The sequence below is a fragment of the Oryctolagus cuniculus genome, chromosome 9 (genome assembly GCF_964237555.1).
Source record: "Oryctolagus cuniculus chromosome 9, mOryCun1.1, whole genome shotgun sequence".
Classification (NCBI taxonomy): domain Eukaryota; kingdom Metazoa; phylum Chordata; class Mammalia; order Lagomorpha; family Leporidae; genus Oryctolagus; species Oryctolagus cuniculus.
This window is the reverse complement of record NC_091440.1, coordinates 72,027,654-72,043,103: the sequence shown is the minus strand read 5'-3', so window position 1 is coordinate 72,043,103 and position 15,450 is coordinate 72,027,654. Positions and strand designations below refer to the sequence as shown.

The window sequence follows — 15,450 nt, the reverse complement described above, 5'->3', positions numbered from 1 at the left end:
AATGAGTCTGGGGATTTAGCAGATGACCAAAGTACTTGGGCCCCTGCTACCCATGGGGGAGACCCAGAAAGGGTTCCAGGCTCCCAGTTTCAGCCATCCCCAGTCCTGGTCATTGTGGCCATTTGGAGAGTGAACCACTTGATAGAAGATCTCTCTGCCTCTCCCTCTCTATTTCTGTGCCACTGCCTTTCAAATAAATTAAACATTCTTTTAGAAAAAGAATAAAACCAGGATCACAACTCAAAATGGCTTTTAGCATTTGCAATACTCATTGTTTCTTCCATAGAGTATTTAATTGTAGTACAAAAGTTTTTAAACATATGAAAGCATACAGAACAGGATAGTGAACCCTCGTGTACTTTTCCTGATTTTGTAGTTACTGATATTTGCTGAACTTGGTTACTTTCCCTCTCCTCTTTCCTCGCTTCTCTCCTACCCCTCCCCTCTCCTCTATCCTCTATCCTTTCTTCTTCTGTGCCATCTCCTTTCTTTTCCACTGTTACATTTTAAAGCAAATCCTTGACCTTATGCTTCATGTCATTTATCCTCAAAATTTCTCGAGTTTTATTTGAATTTCTATTTTTCATCTGCCATACAAAATTTAACTTTAAAAAGATGTTGTTTCCTGGGGGCCACCGTCCAGGGCGCAGGTAGCCACTGCGCTGCGGGGGCACCTGGCGTCTGGGGCTGTGATGCGCTCTCCTGAGGACTGGCGACCGGGCCAGCTTCCTGGGTGCTGCCATGGAGGAGTTGTAGTCAGTTCTCAGCCTGGAGCCTCCCCTGAGTCAGGAGACACTTTCAGACCTATGGAAACTGCTTTCTGAGTACAACCTGCTGACCACCTTGCTGAACCCTCCCTTGGATGATCTGCTGTCCACTAAAGATGTTGCCAACTGGCTCAACGAAGACCCAGATGAAGGGCTCTGAGTACCAGCAGCTCCTGCACCAGAGGCCCCCACCCCAGCTGCCCCTGGGCTGGCGACCCCTGCACCAGCCACCTGCTGGCCCCTGTCATCCTCTGTCCCTTCCCAAAAGACCTACCACGGCAACTCCAGTTTCCGGCTGGGCTTCCTGCACTCTGGGACGGCCAAGTCTGTCACCTGCATGTACTCCCCCTGCCTCAACAAGCTCTTCTAGCAGCTAGCAAACACCTGCCCTGTGCAGCTGTGGGTCGACTCAACACCCCTGCCTGGCACCCGTGTGCGGGCCATGGCCATCTTCAAGAAGTCTCAACACATGAAGGAAGTTGTCAGACACTGCCCCCACCACGAGTGCTGTTCCGATAGTGATGATCTGGCCCCTCTCTCAGCATCTCATCCGGGTGGAGGGAAATCTGTGTGCTGAGTATTTGGATGACAGAAACACCTTCCGACACAGTGTGGTGGTGCCCTATGAGCCACCCGACGTTGGCCCTGACTGTACCACCATCCACTATAATTACATGTGTAACAGCTCCTGCATGGGGGGCATGAACCGGTGGCCCATCCTCACCCTCATCACACTGGAAGATTCCAGGGGGAACCTGCTAGGATGGAACAGCTTTGAGGTGCGAGTGTGTGCCTGTCCTGGGAGGGACCACGGCACAGAGGAAGAAAATTTCCTCAAGAAAGGGGAGTCCTGCCCTGAGCTGCCCCCCGGGAGCTCTAAGCAAGCACTGCCAACCACCACCACCGACTCCTCTCCCAAGAAAAAGAAGCCACTTGATAGAGAATATTGCATCATTAAGATCCGTGGGCGTGAATGCTTCAAGGTGTTCCAAGAGCTGAATGAGGTCCTGGAGCTCAAGGATGCCAAGGCCAAGAAGGAGCCCTGGGGGAGCAGGGCTCACTCCAGCTGCCCAAAGGCCAAGAAGGGGCGGTCTACCTCCTGCAGTAAAAAACTAATGTTCAAGAGAGAGGGGCCCAACTCAGACTGAGGTCTCACCTTCTGACCACGTTGACGACCCCCATGCCCTCCTACCTTGACATTTTGGGACTCAGGTGCTTGAACCCTACTTGGTAGAGGTATGCCTCAGAACTCCCAGGAATTCTTCCACTTGCCTTGGCCTGCACTGGTGGTATTGGGGGGAGGAAGGGAGGGGTAGTGGGAGCTAGGATGGGCCAGCCTTAGCTTTTAGAATTTTGACTGTGAGGAATGTTTGGGGGGAAAAATGCTCTGAGAAGCAGCCCTAGGCTGGGTGGGAAGCCCAGCCCTCCTGCTGTGCTGAGCAGGGATGTGGCCACAACTTCATGAAATGCTGATCATGCCTACCTCACAGGGTCTACTGTGAGGATTAATGAAATGCTGTGTGGCTGTCCTGGAAAGCACCCTTTATTATAGGGTGGCTGGGATGTGGCACCCTCATGGGAGCTGGTTCCCTGCCCTCCTGCTGGCTGGGTTGACAGCTTCACTGGTTGGGCACCTGGTCTACGCTGGTGCAGCCAAATCCTGCCCAGCCTCTTAGTGACAATGGCACCTGAAAGAAGTCCTGCCCTAACCTACGCCTGGAGGATTCCATCTCATGTACCATCTGCATCTACTAAGACCTTTTTCACTTTCCCCACAATGCTCAGGGTCAATTTCTTTTGCACCTTGCAAGGCACATCTGCATTTGTCACCGCCAGTCCTCTTCCCTTTTTATATCCCCTTTTTATATCGGTTTCTTATTTTACAATAAAACGTGAGTACCATCCTGTGTCTCAAAAAAAAAAATAAAAATGTTTGCTTAATTACTGTAGCTTTTTACTTAGTACACACTGAACCTAATTACTTAATGTAATTCCAAACTTATTTTTACCTGAGATGCACAGAATTTTCTATCATTTTAAAAATGTTTAATGAACCGCTAAATTGCTTTCTCAGTCTGTCATTGCAAACACTATTCTAAGCCAGGTACTTCCAAAGAGGAGTTTTTCCACCTTTTGCATGAAGTTTCCTGAAAAGGAGGCTACTGATCAACAGCTTGGTTGGCTCCTGACTCCAGCTTCCTCCTAATACAGACTTTTGGAGGCAGTGGTGATGGCTCAAGTAATTTGATTTCCTGCCATCCACATTGAGAGACCAGCACTGTATTCCTGGCTCCTGGCTCCTGGCTCCTGGCTACTACTGGGGCTGATGTTCTGAGTATTTGGGGAATGAACCAGCAGATGGGAGTGCCAGTGCTCTCTTTGTCTCTCCCCTCTAATATAATAATACTAAAAAAAGAGCTACCAACAATAATCTAATAATTTGGTACTTTGAAAAGATTGATAAAATTGAAAAAATCCCTGGTGAAACTAATCAAAGAAAATAGAGACAAGGCATCAAGAAAGCTACATAGGGAATAAAAAGGGGAGCACACTCTAGATATTAGAATAGTAAGATTATATGTTGAACAATTTGATGCCAAGACATTTGAAATTGTATATAAAATGGACAAATGCTTGGGAATATACAACTAACTAAAATAGATACAAGAAATAGTTTTAAACAATCCTATATCTAACAAAATCTGATTTACAACTTGAAAACATCCACAGAGAAAACTGTAGGTTGATGTGGGTTCACTAGGGAGTCCTAGCTTACATTTAAGGTAAAGAAAAAAAAATAATAACCAAGTTAAACAGACTTGGAGAATAAAAAAGAAAGGAAATGCAGCCTAGCTCATTTTGTGAAGCCAACAGTTGAAATTAACATTATGAGGGAAACTAAAAAAAGAATATCCAATCATACCCATGGCCCGGATACAAGAACTGTAAACCAAACTATCAACAGAATCTAGCAGCTTTCTATTAAGAAGGTAATATAAGTACCACGTGCTAACCGAATGCATCACTCCCACCATGATGCCATCTAACATGCTGTGATGCAACCAAGCAGCTTTACCAGGGCCCAAACACATGGAGTTGCCTGATCCTGGACTTTCAGCCTTCAAATTTGTGGTCTAAATAAACCACTTTTATTATAAAGTACCCAGCCTTCGGTATTTTTGCTACCACAACAGAAAATGGACTACAAAAACCACTGTGAATATAAAGTATAAAATATTATTGAAGGGCCAAATGATTCAAATAAATAGATAACCTAGTTGTCAGTTCTCCCAAATTAATAAATTCAGTTCCTTTCCAATGAAAATCCTAAACATATTGTGAAAACGGACAAAATTATTCTAAAATTGAATGTAAGAATCAAGTTGTAAGAAGAACCAAAGGGTCAGGGAAAAGATGGCAGCTTAGAAACAGGAAAATCTGGGCCGGCACCGTGGCTCAACAGGCTAATCCTCCACCTAGCAGCGCCGGCACACTGGGTTCTAGTCCCAGTCGGGGCGCCGGATTCTGTTCCGGTTGCCCCTCCTCCAGGCCAGCTCTCTGCTGTGGACTGGGAGTGCAGTGGAGGATGGCCCAAGTGCTTGTGTCCTGCACCCCATGGGAGACCAGGAAAAGCACCTGGCTCCTGCCTTTGGATCAGCATGGTGCGCTGGCCGCGGCGGCCATTGGAGGGTGAACCAATGGCAAAAGGATGACCTTTCTCTCTGTCTCTCTCTCTCATTGTCCACTCTGCCTGTCAAAAAAAAGAAAAAAAAAATAAACAGGAATATCCAAGTCACATGGGGGCAAAATAGGTAGTTAAAAGGGAGAGAGGTTACATGCAGGAGATAGAACTGCGGGAAATTTACACCGGGAAACCCAGTTGGCCAACACAGACTGGGCAGGTACATGCTGAAAGGGAAAATAAGAAGGAGAAACAGAGGAGACGCAGCATGCACAGGTTGTCGGGGTGGAGGGTGCCAGTCCCCAGTGGATCAGGTTAGGTGGAATTAGGTGTCCTTGGAGCTGGGAGTAGCAGCAGGAGGAGGAGATAGGTGAACTGCTTTTGAAGTTCCAAGAGGGGAAAAAAAGAGAAGGTATAAAAAAAGCAAACAGATTGGTACTATGCTGTCCGACCCCTTTTCCCCCTGCCCATCCAGACCTGCAGCTGGCCCACAGAAGCCATCTTTAATGTTTACATTCTCGAACATAGACCTTGGCCTACCAGACACACAAACATCAACTGTGGGAGCCATCCCACGACACCTCCCACACAGGAGCGATGTCCACACTATCTCAGAGGAGACTCTTCCCCACCATGCAAGTCAGGCAACAAGGAAACTCGAGCCCATGAAATCCATCATTGAGAACTCATCTGGGTCTCAGAAGGTGGGGCTAAGTGCACCACAGCTCACACCCAACTCCACCATGATTTACAGGTGAACAGGGCTCCAGTAGATAGTGCTCTGTGCTTCCACTTGAAACGCACACAGAGCAGCACATAACAGAAATCTCACAAGAGAAATTCTGTAAGTTTATAAATATTTGTGTGTAATATATATTTATACACACATATGCTGAAAACAAAGCTAAAACCTGAAATAAGAATAAGGAAGACAATATGAGTCCCCCAAAGGAACATTACAACTCTTCACTAATAGAAGCTGCAGATGAAGTGAGTGAGGATATGTCAGTTCCTGAAAGGTGAGATAAGGCTGAGAGGGATTAGAAATTAATAGAGAATAAAATAACATGCAGTAGATGGTGTTAGAACAATGGACTATATGTATAGAAAAAGAAATACATCCATTTCAATTTTTAAAATTCCAATATTAAGGGGCTGGTGCTGTGGTACAGCAGGTAAAGTCACTGCCTGCTGCTGTTGGCATACCATACGGGTTAGAGTCCCAGCTACTGTACTTTAATCCAACTCCCTACTAATGAGCCTGGGCCCCTGCATCCATGTGGGAAACCCAGAAGCAGCCCTGCCTCCTGCCTTTGGATCTGCCCAGCTATGGCCATTGCAGCTAAATGGGGAGTAAACCAATGGGTAGAAGGCCCTCCCCATCTCTCCTGTCTGTAACTCTGCCTCTCAAATAAATAAATCTTTAAAAAAATTCTAAATTTTAAACCTTACTCATATTGTTTGATAGTAAGATGAATCTGTTTTATACTTTAATATACATTTTGAATTTCTTTAGAAAAAAAGAAAAAATGCTATTACCTTTGCCGCCTTTGCAGTGAATCACTACTACGTTCTTCTTGTCTTGAGCCAGCCACATATTTACTTCTTTGGAGAATACCACCATCTCGCTGATTTTAAAAGTTAGACTTTTAGTTGAATTAAAATATTTCCAAAACAATAAAGCCCAGTGTATCTGGCCCTCTTCTCATAGCCAGTGTTGCATAAAAGTTACCTGAGAGTAGGGACATTATGATCATCAATCATGATTCTTTGGACTCTGTTATGAAAATGTTCAGGATTATAAGCTCTTTCACCTAAAATAAATCATACAGATGTCATATTTTCATAACTAATAACATAATAAATGATGAGTTATGAACATGTTAAAGTTTTCTATTGAAATTCCTTATCAAAAGGAGTTTTCTGGCCGGCGCCGCGGCTCACTAGGCTAATCCTCCGCCTAGCGGCGCCGGCACACCGGGTTCTAGTCCCGGTTGGGGCGCCGGATTCTGTCCCGGTTGCCCCTCTTCCAGGCCAGCTCTCTGCTGTGGTCAGGGAGTGCAGTGGAGGATGGCCCAGGTGCTTGGGCCCTGCACCCCATGGGAGACCAGGAAAAGCACCTGGCTCCTGGCTCCTGCCATCGGATCAGCGCGGTGCGCCGGCCGCAGCGCGCCGGCCGCGGTGGCCATTGGAGGGTGAACCAACGGCAAAGGAAGACCTTTCTCTCTGTCTCTCTCTCTCACTGTCCACTCTGCCTGTCAAAAAAATAAAAAAAAATAAAACAAACAAACAAACAAAAAAAAACAAAAGGAGTTTTCTGAGTGGCTCTAGCTGCTCTAAAAAAACTTGAGGGCCTCAAAAACATAAAAAAATTAGTGACTTATTCTATGGATAAGTTACTGATCCAACTGACTTTTGAATAGCCTTTACTTTAACTTTTTAGCAGATAATTCATTATACTATTGTAAGATAGTTGAAAACAATGGGGCAAAGGCAGTGTAACTGGCCAAAATTCTTTCCCTTGCAAAATGTCCATTTAATAAACAAATAGAGGAAAAACTCAGGAGAGACAAGAGTGGTAACTTAAGGATATCATTTGTTAATATTCTTTAAAGGTTTAGTTTCTTTTTTTAAAATTTTAGTCTACTCTGTAATCACAGGGGTAATTCACCACTAACCATAGTATGCAACAAGTAAAAAGAAGACAACAGTTCCACAGGAGTATAAACAAGGACTAAAAATGACAATCCTCCCCACTCCCACTTAGTACACTGCTGTCATCACAACTCACTCCTAGTGGATAGAGAATTCCTTTTTTTGGTCTGTGTCCTCAATGCAGTGTTCCAGGGAAAATAGAAAGTTTTCTTAACCCTAAAACCACTGGAGTAGACCAAACCTCCACTTCTGCCTCTTGGGTTCTAACAGGCTTGTCTCTGTTGAAGGGCACCCACTGAGCTCAATCTTCCTATTAAATGTACCTGAGCAAGATCAGTATTTTTGAACTCACTCTCCTCACTGCCACCAAATGCTTATGATTAAATGACAAGTAGAAATGAAATTGTCTTCTTACATTCATAATTGTTTTCTATCTATAGTAGCAAAATATCAAGTCATGTACATACTGCATAGATTGTAGACTCGGTAATGGTTTCGATGTTTGGTATCCAGGAACCTCACAACTTCCTAAAAGAGACAGACACATATCTTACTATCCAGCATAACCTAGGAATGACCCAGGAGTTAGTTATATAAACATGATGGCTGTTACTTTTTGGCTCTCACTCATGCTTCTAGAAGAGATTCATAGAATATGAAGGTACATGTAGTCCAAGTCATGTCTAACCCATGGATGGCTTTCATACAGTTAACCAGTGTGCTTGGCTACTCAAATTATTCTCTACTCCAAGTAAGCATTGTTTACTGCCACTAGAGGAGGAAACTGGCTGGTTAGCTAGCTTTATTTTATTTATTGTCCAAATTCTTAATTCCCAGTTAACATATAGTTCTTATTTAAATTAATTCTGAATAGATATCATTTCGATAATGAACTGATTATTATGGTCTAAGCATTATATAAATAAATAAAAGGCAAAGTATATAGTATTACTCTGTATATGCATAAAATGATAGATTTTATCAAATTTTAGAAAAGTCATAGCTATATGAAGACATTTTGGTTCATTTCTTTTAAAAACTAATATAGGTCTGTGTGTATATATAATTTTAAAAATACTGGCTATTACTTAAAATACAGCAAAAACTATCTGATATAATCCATTATGATGTTTTACGTTAGAGAGTAAGATTTCAGAGGAAGACTGACAAACCTGGGTCAACAGTAAACTATGACTCCACATCTGTGTTCACTGAAAATTGAGTATTTATTAGATAAAAACTCTTACCTTAATTGGATTCCTGTAGAAAGACTGCTTTCCAGAAGATGGAAATGACATGGCGATAATGCGATCTAAAAAATCACGATAATCACTATTATGAATGTGATTATAGATGTGGAACAATATGTGAAAATAATTTAAGTATGTTTAGACTTTTGTTACAGAAAAGAACTTTCAAGGGGTTGGCATAGTGGTATATTGGGTTAAGCCGCTTCCTGTGAGGCAGACATCCCAGATGGGTGTCAGTTTGAATCCCAACTGTTCATCCAGCTCCCTACTAACATGCCTGGGAAAGCAGCAGAAGATAGCTCAAGTACTTGAGTTTTTGCCACCTATGTGGGAGACCCAGATGAAGCTCCTGGCTCCTGGCTCCTGGCTCCTGTCTTGGGCCTGGCTCAGCCCTCACCAGTACAGCCATTTGGGGAGTGAACCAGTGAATGGCAAATATTTCTCTGTCTCTTTCTCTCTCTCTCTTTTTTTCTTTCTCTCTGTTCCCCTCTCCCTGTCACTGTAACTCTGCCTTTCAAATACAATAAAGGAAACTTTGAAAAAAACTTTAAAGGTTGAGGTTGACAGAAAAAAGCTATCCCAGACACAGGATAACCAAGAGAATATACTAAATTACCCAGTGTAATGACCAGTTAAATGTCATGGTGTCCTAAGACTCAGTTGATTCTAGTAATATGCCAGAGTTGTGTTGAGCTCATTCTGGAGCACCTCGTTAAGCACCAAAGGAAAACTGAGAGGTCTGGGTTCTGGTGATTGTGGGAACTTCCAGGGTTTCAACACTCCTGACTCAGAAGACTTTTAAGACCTGCAATGCAGTGGCCTCCATCTCTGGTATTCTAAGAAGAGAAGAGGACTCTCTGGATCTGTAAGACCCAAGAGAACTATCCGAACTCAATAAATTCTCAAGAAACTGAAAATCATTCAACTTTCTCTAGAGCAGTCAAGTATCCCTGATTTGGTATGATGTGGAGAGCTTCCATTGTGAGAGTTAAACTACAGATATGTCATACCATCTCACTGGCATATGTCTTTGTGGGGGGAAAAATGGAAGAATATGGCTTAGAAAAAGCAAAAGCAAAATAAAAATTTGCACACAAGAAAAGTAGGACAATGTAAGTAAATCAATAGCTAAGCTTAACAAACCAGTTATGTAAGTGAGATCTAGGTCAAATCCATCTCTCCTGTATCGCCTTTTGTTTTCTGAAACCTGAGAGTTCAAAACAATAATTAACTTGTCAAACACAAATCAACTTAGAAGTGAAGAACATTATATAGGTATCTACATCCCTTGCCATTATGTCCCAAAACACAAGTTTTGCCCACTCACCAGTCTTCTGGTCAGCTTTTGGAGTTGTCTGTTTTGGTAAGCCAGATGGAAAACTCTTACCAAAATTATAAGGCGTAGAGGTCGAAGCAGAACGGCCACCCTAACAAACATTTAAAAGATACATTTTTTGTTTTAGAAACAAGATTTTATCCGGATAGACAAAGTTTGGAGCAGTGGTTCTTAACCAGGGGCACTTATGCCACCTGCCCCTGGCCATCCTGGCATGATCTGGAGACATTTGGGATTGTCACAGCTGCTGGTATGGGGTGCTACTCACATCTAGTAGATAAATGCCAAGATTGCTGCCAAATACCATACAATAAATAAAATTTCCCCCTTCCCCCTAACAAAGAATTATCCAACTTAAACTGCCCATAATAATAAAGTTGAGAAATTCATCCTAGAAAAGTGATAATAAGTTCTTAGAATTTGTTTATTCAACATTTACAGTTGAAGAAATTTTCAAGTTTTCCCCAGCAAAACAAGCTTATTATTCAACAGTTATTCCCATCAGTAACATAGGTTCACTACCACTGCGAATGAACATCAAACATACAACAAATTGACACCCTTCCCAAGTGGGCTATCCGGGAACTAATATTCCGGACTAATACTTTTCTAACTTGGGCACACATAAATGCATCACCTGAAAGAGCTTGTTTAAAGATAGCTTGTTTGGGTCCCAGAGATACAGATTTAGTAGGTATGGAATTGGGACCAAGGTATTTTTCTCCTAGCTGCTCAGGTTTCTTATTGAAGACCACATTGGCTTATGCTATTTTCTTTTTTTTAAATTTTATTTGAGCTGTACAATTTTCATGTATTTCATATATACAGATTTAAGAACATAGTGGTCCTGCCCACCCCCACCTGTGGCTCATGTTATTTTCAAACAACTCCAAAGCCTAACACATAACACAGTTAATTGGGTCTGAATTGAAGCCAAGGGAAGCTGGAATACAGAAGAAAGTCAGCTATTTGACTAATGGATAAGCCTGGTGAGCTCCCACCCACTATATGTACATCCCAAATCATATTTGCTTCTGTTCCTCATTGCTCCAGTAGAAAAAATTAATTGCCTAATCCTGAACAGTTTTAACTTTGCCTCAGCTTTCCTAATTTCTACAATAACTATACTGCAAAACTACCTCTGCATTGCTATCCACAACACTTACTATTTTTCTGTTTTGTTTGCTGTTCTTTGAGACTCATGATTAAAGTTATTTGAATTTTGCCTATGCTAAAATGAAAGGTTGAAGTGCATGGAAATTTATCTAAGATTTCTTTTTTAAGTAGCTTATTTGGTACAGAATCAGAATATTCCAAGTTGAAAAGACTATGTGGAATAATTACCACAGAAAATAGAAAAAGGAAAAGAAAAAACTGAGAGATATATCATATGTTTCATACCTTGGTACGTCTTTCAGAAATCTTAGGTCAAAAAAGAAGTAAATGGTATCGATCAAGAGAGTTATTGCAATAATGACAGCATCTAAGATGTTAAATAGATCAGTAAAATATGTCTTCCTCCTGCAATATAAAAAAAGTTTGTCCCTCACAAGATAGGAATATTTTAAAAGTACATATTATTTGACTCATTGCCATTAAACATTCTCCTTTCAATAATTATTTAAGATGAAATTTCTAGATTCAACTTTGATAAAAATGAAATGTGAATGGAAATTTTACATATAGGAAATTTATATTCATTAATAGATTCATATGTATAACTAAAGCTTTACTATGGCAGTTTCAGTGTAGTAAGAGATAGAGGAGAACCACAGAATAAGAGGTAAGCATTGATTTCATGTGGGTGACAGAAGAAATGTGGGATATTGGGCAGTACTATTGGGAAATGGAAGTTGAATATGTCACACTATTAGAGCACCTGGAGCCGTGAGGAGTTATAACAGAGAAGCTTATGAGATGAAGAAGCATCCACTATTTAGACCTGCAAACTCACATTCTGGCTCTGAACCCACACTGGAATACCAGCAGGCTTCTGTAGCCTCCTTTAGGCAAAGATGAACTCCATTCACCACAGCTTCCTCCTCAAAGTGGCTCCTTCAGACATGGGCATTTGTTCTCCAGGAAATGCTCTTTCTGAGTCAAGGAGGCCCCTTTCAGGGTCTGAGAAACCTGATTTTGGGCAACTCTGCTTAGTTCAATGCCATGAGGATGGGGAGTCAACAGAGGAGACAAACTGCCTTCTGAGACCTCTAGATGAAAGGAGGCTGGAGAACTTAGTTCTTGACTCCCCTATTGGTCATGTCCAAGGCTTGGCTCATACCACACACCTTCTCAGAAAGCTGGCAGAGAAAAAGTGACCACTGCTTCACTACCAAGGCCCTCTAATGGGATGAGCATGCTTCATGTCTCCTCTTCACCTCACTAAAATTTGCATTCTTTTTTTTTTATAGATTATTTATTTGAAGGGCAGAGAGTTACAGAGAGAAAGAGAAGGGGAAAGAGCGAGTGAGAGAGATCTCCTGTCTGCTGATTCACTCTCCTAAATTGCCCAAACAGCTAGGGCTCTGCCAGGCCAGAGCCAGGAGCTTCCTCCAGGTCTCCCACATGGGTGCAGTGGCCTAGGGACTTGGGTCATCTTCCACTGCTGTCCCAGGTGCATTAGCAGAGGACTGGACTGGAAGTAGAGCAGCCAGGATTCTAACCAGTTGCCATATGGGATGTCGGCACTGCAGGTGGCAGCTAAACCCACTGTACCACAGTGCCAGCTCCAAAATTTTCATCCTGAGATAAGACACAGGGTGATTTATGATTTATTGTCTAGTACTTAGTATACTGTTAAATGTCATTTATGATTCAGTTATTTTTTAAATATTTTTTCGAATGGCAGAGTGACAAAGACACATAGAAAGAGACAGAGACAGAAAGAGAGAGACAGAATGTTTCATCTTCTGGTTCACTCCCCAAGTGATAGCAATGGCTAAGAGTGGGCCAGGCCAAAGGCAGTAGCCGAGAACTCCATCTAAGTCTTTCATGTGGTGGCAGGACCAAATACTTGGGCCATCTTCCACTGCTTTCAGAGAAGTATTATCAGAGAGCTGGATCAGAAGTGGAACAGCTGGGACTCAAACTGTTTCTCTGACATGGGAGGCTGGCATTGCAAAGTGGCAGCCTAGCTCACTGAGTCAGTGCCAGCACCATGAGTCAACTCTTAATAAAGGTACCAATATTTGTACTTCATATACATGTTCTTATTTCTGTGTAACTTTGCCTTTCAAATAAATCTTTTTTGGGAATCTGAATTTTTCTGTGGACTTCATTTACTTCCTTACATATTCTAGATATTAATTCTCTGTCAGATATATAGTTTACAAATCTTTCTCCCATCTCTTCACTATGATGATTGTTTCTTTGACCATGCAGAAGCTTTTTTGATTAATAAAATTCCATTTATTTATTTTTGCTTTTGTTGATTGTACTTTTGTGGTCTTATCCAAAAACCCATTGCCTATATTGATGCCTTCAAGTGTTTTTCCTATGATTTCTTCTAGGTGTTTCACAGTATCTGGCCTTATATTTAGATTGATCTGTATTGAGTTGATATTTGTATAGGGTGAGAAGTAGGGAAGGGTGATACTTTAATCTTTTGTCTATGGATATTCAGCTTTCCCAGCATCATGTATAGAGGAGATTGTCATTTTTCCATGGTATATTTTTGGTGACTTAGTTGAGAATCAGTTGGTTATAGATGTGTGGATTTAATTTTGGGATCCCTGTTCTGTTTCATTGCTCTATGTATCCTTATGCCAATACCATGATATTTTGGTTACTATCATTTAATATTATGCTTGTGATGCTTTAAGTTTTGTTCTTTTTGTTCAAGATTACTTTGGTTATTTGGAGTCTTTTGTGCTTTTATGTGAATTTTAGGATTTTTTCTAGTTATGTAAACAATGGCATTGGGTATTTTGATGGCGATTATACCATCTTATACGATCTTAACTCTTGCAACCCACAAATATGGGACCTCATTCTTTGTACGTGTGTGTGTGCTTCAATTTCTTTTATCAGTGTTTTATAATTGTCATTGTAGAGGTGTTTCTCATCCTTGGTTAATTTTACTCCATGATGCTTTCTTTAAAAAATTGATATCATGCATGATTGTTTTTATGATTTCCTTCTCAGCAAGTTCATTATTGGTATATAACAAGACTGCCAGTGGATCAGGCATTGTGGTGCAGCAGTTAAGGAACCGCTTGGGACACCCACATCCCATATTGGACTGCCTGGTTTGAATCCCAGCTAGTCTGCTTCTGTTGCAGCTTCCTAATGTGCCTGGGAAGGCAGCAGATGATAGCTCAAATACTTAGGCCCCTATCACCCATGTGGAAGACAAAGATGAAGTTCCTGGATTCTGTCTTCAGCCTGGCCTAGTCCTGGCCTAGACATGGCCATTGGGGGAGTGAACCAGCAGGTAGAAGATCTTTCTCTGTCTCTGCCTTTTGCTCTCTTTCTGGTAGTATGCTTTTTAAATAAAGAAATCCTTTTAAATGTTACCGATTTTTCCAGGTTGATTTAGTGTCCTCCAACTTTACTGAATTTGTTTATTATTTTTGACATTCTTTTGGTGGGGTCTTTAGATGAATTATATCATCTACCAATATGTATAATTTGACTTCCCCTTCCTATATGCCTTTTAGTTTTTTCTCTTGCCTAATGAATCTTGCCAAAACTTTCAGTATTGTTCTGAATAAAAGTACTGAGAGAGGACAGCCTTGTGTAATTCCAGATCTTAGAAGAACTGCTTTCAGCTTTTCTCCAATCGGTGCAATGTTGGCTATCAGTTTTTCACCTATAGCCTTTATTATTGAGGTACATTCCTCATATACCTCATTTGTTCAGAGTTTTTATTATGAACTGATGTTGAATTTTACTGAATGCTCTTTCTGTATCTATCAAGATGATCAGGATTTTATCCATTACCTTGATGTGGTATATCATGTTAATTGATTGACGTTGCTGCCATCATCCTTGCATCCCTGGGATAAATCCTACTTGATCATGGTGAATGATCCTTTTGATGTGCTGCTGAAATCAACTTGTTCATATTTTGTTGAGAATTTTTGTTATCTATATTCAACACATGTTCTCCTTGTTAATGTGCATGTGGACACATCAGCTGCTGGTTCTATTTTGCATCCTCTTTATCTATTCAAAGAAGCTTCTACAATATTCCGTTGGAGACTATATACTATTAACATCCAATTGGTGAAAAACTGGGATTTGAATTGCTGTTTCTCTATGGACTTTGCGTGTCAGAAGAAAGATTTTGATAAAGAGGTACACATTTGGTTGGACTGACCAACCAATTATTTTGGGATATGTTTCATGATAACATAAATTACTTTATGTGTTGGGGCTGGCACTGTGGCGCAGTGGGTTAATGCCCTGGCCTGAAGCACTGGCAACCCATATGGGCATTGGTTCGAGACCCAGATGCTCCACTTCCTATCCAGCTCTCGGCTATGGCCTAGGAAAGCAGTAGAAGATGGCCCAAGTCCTTGGGCCCCTGCATCTGCATGGGAGACCTGGAGGAAGGTCCCAGCACCTGGGTTTGGATCAGCACATCTCCGGCCATTGTGGCCAACTGGGGAGTTAAACATTGGATGGAAGACCCCCCCACTCTGCATCTTCTCTCTCTGTGTAACTCTGACTTCCAAATAAATAAATAAAAATACTTTTTAAAATTTACTTTGTTGTTGTTTCTAGGCAGTTTTGGCTAAGATCATGTGTAAAAAAATT

General features: G+C 41.5%; 2 protein-coding genes across 9 annotated transcripts in view; one reads left to right on the top strand and one right to left on the bottom strand.

Annotated features, from left to right (window-relative positions):
- LOC138843813 (uncharacterized) overlaps positions 1–15,399 on the top strand; it is a 63,026-nt gene extending 47,627 nt beyond the window's left edge. The window contains exon 4 of the mRNA XM_070048944.1: positions 644–15,399. The gene's annotated coding sequence lies outside the window, so the exon portion shown is untranslated. The remainder of the gene's footprint in view (positions 1–643) is intronic.
- LOC127489446 (phosphatidylinositol 3,4,5-trisphosphate 3-phosphatase TPTE2-like) overlaps positions 1–15,450 on the bottom strand; it is a 114,715-nt gene that overhangs the window by 23,245 nt on the left and 76,020 nt on the right. For all 8 annotated transcript variants that reach the window (XM_070048917.1, XM_070048918.1, XM_070048922.1 and 5 more), the window contains 7 exons: positions 11,092–11,211; positions 9,682–9,781; positions 9,498–9,561; positions 8,352–8,416; positions 7,572–7,632; positions 6,182–6,263; positions 5,989–6,077 (listed from right to left, as the gene is read on the bottom strand). In XM_070048917.1, coding sequence (XP_069905018.1) covers positions 5,989–6,077; positions 6,182–6,263; positions 7,572–7,632; positions 8,352–8,416; positions 9,498–9,561; positions 9,682–9,781; positions 11,092–11,211 — 581 coding nt within the window. The remainder of the gene's footprint in view (positions 1–5,988; positions 6,078–6,181; positions 6,264–7,571; positions 7,633–8,351; positions 8,417–9,497; positions 9,562–9,681; positions 9,782–11,091; positions 11,212–15,450) is intronic.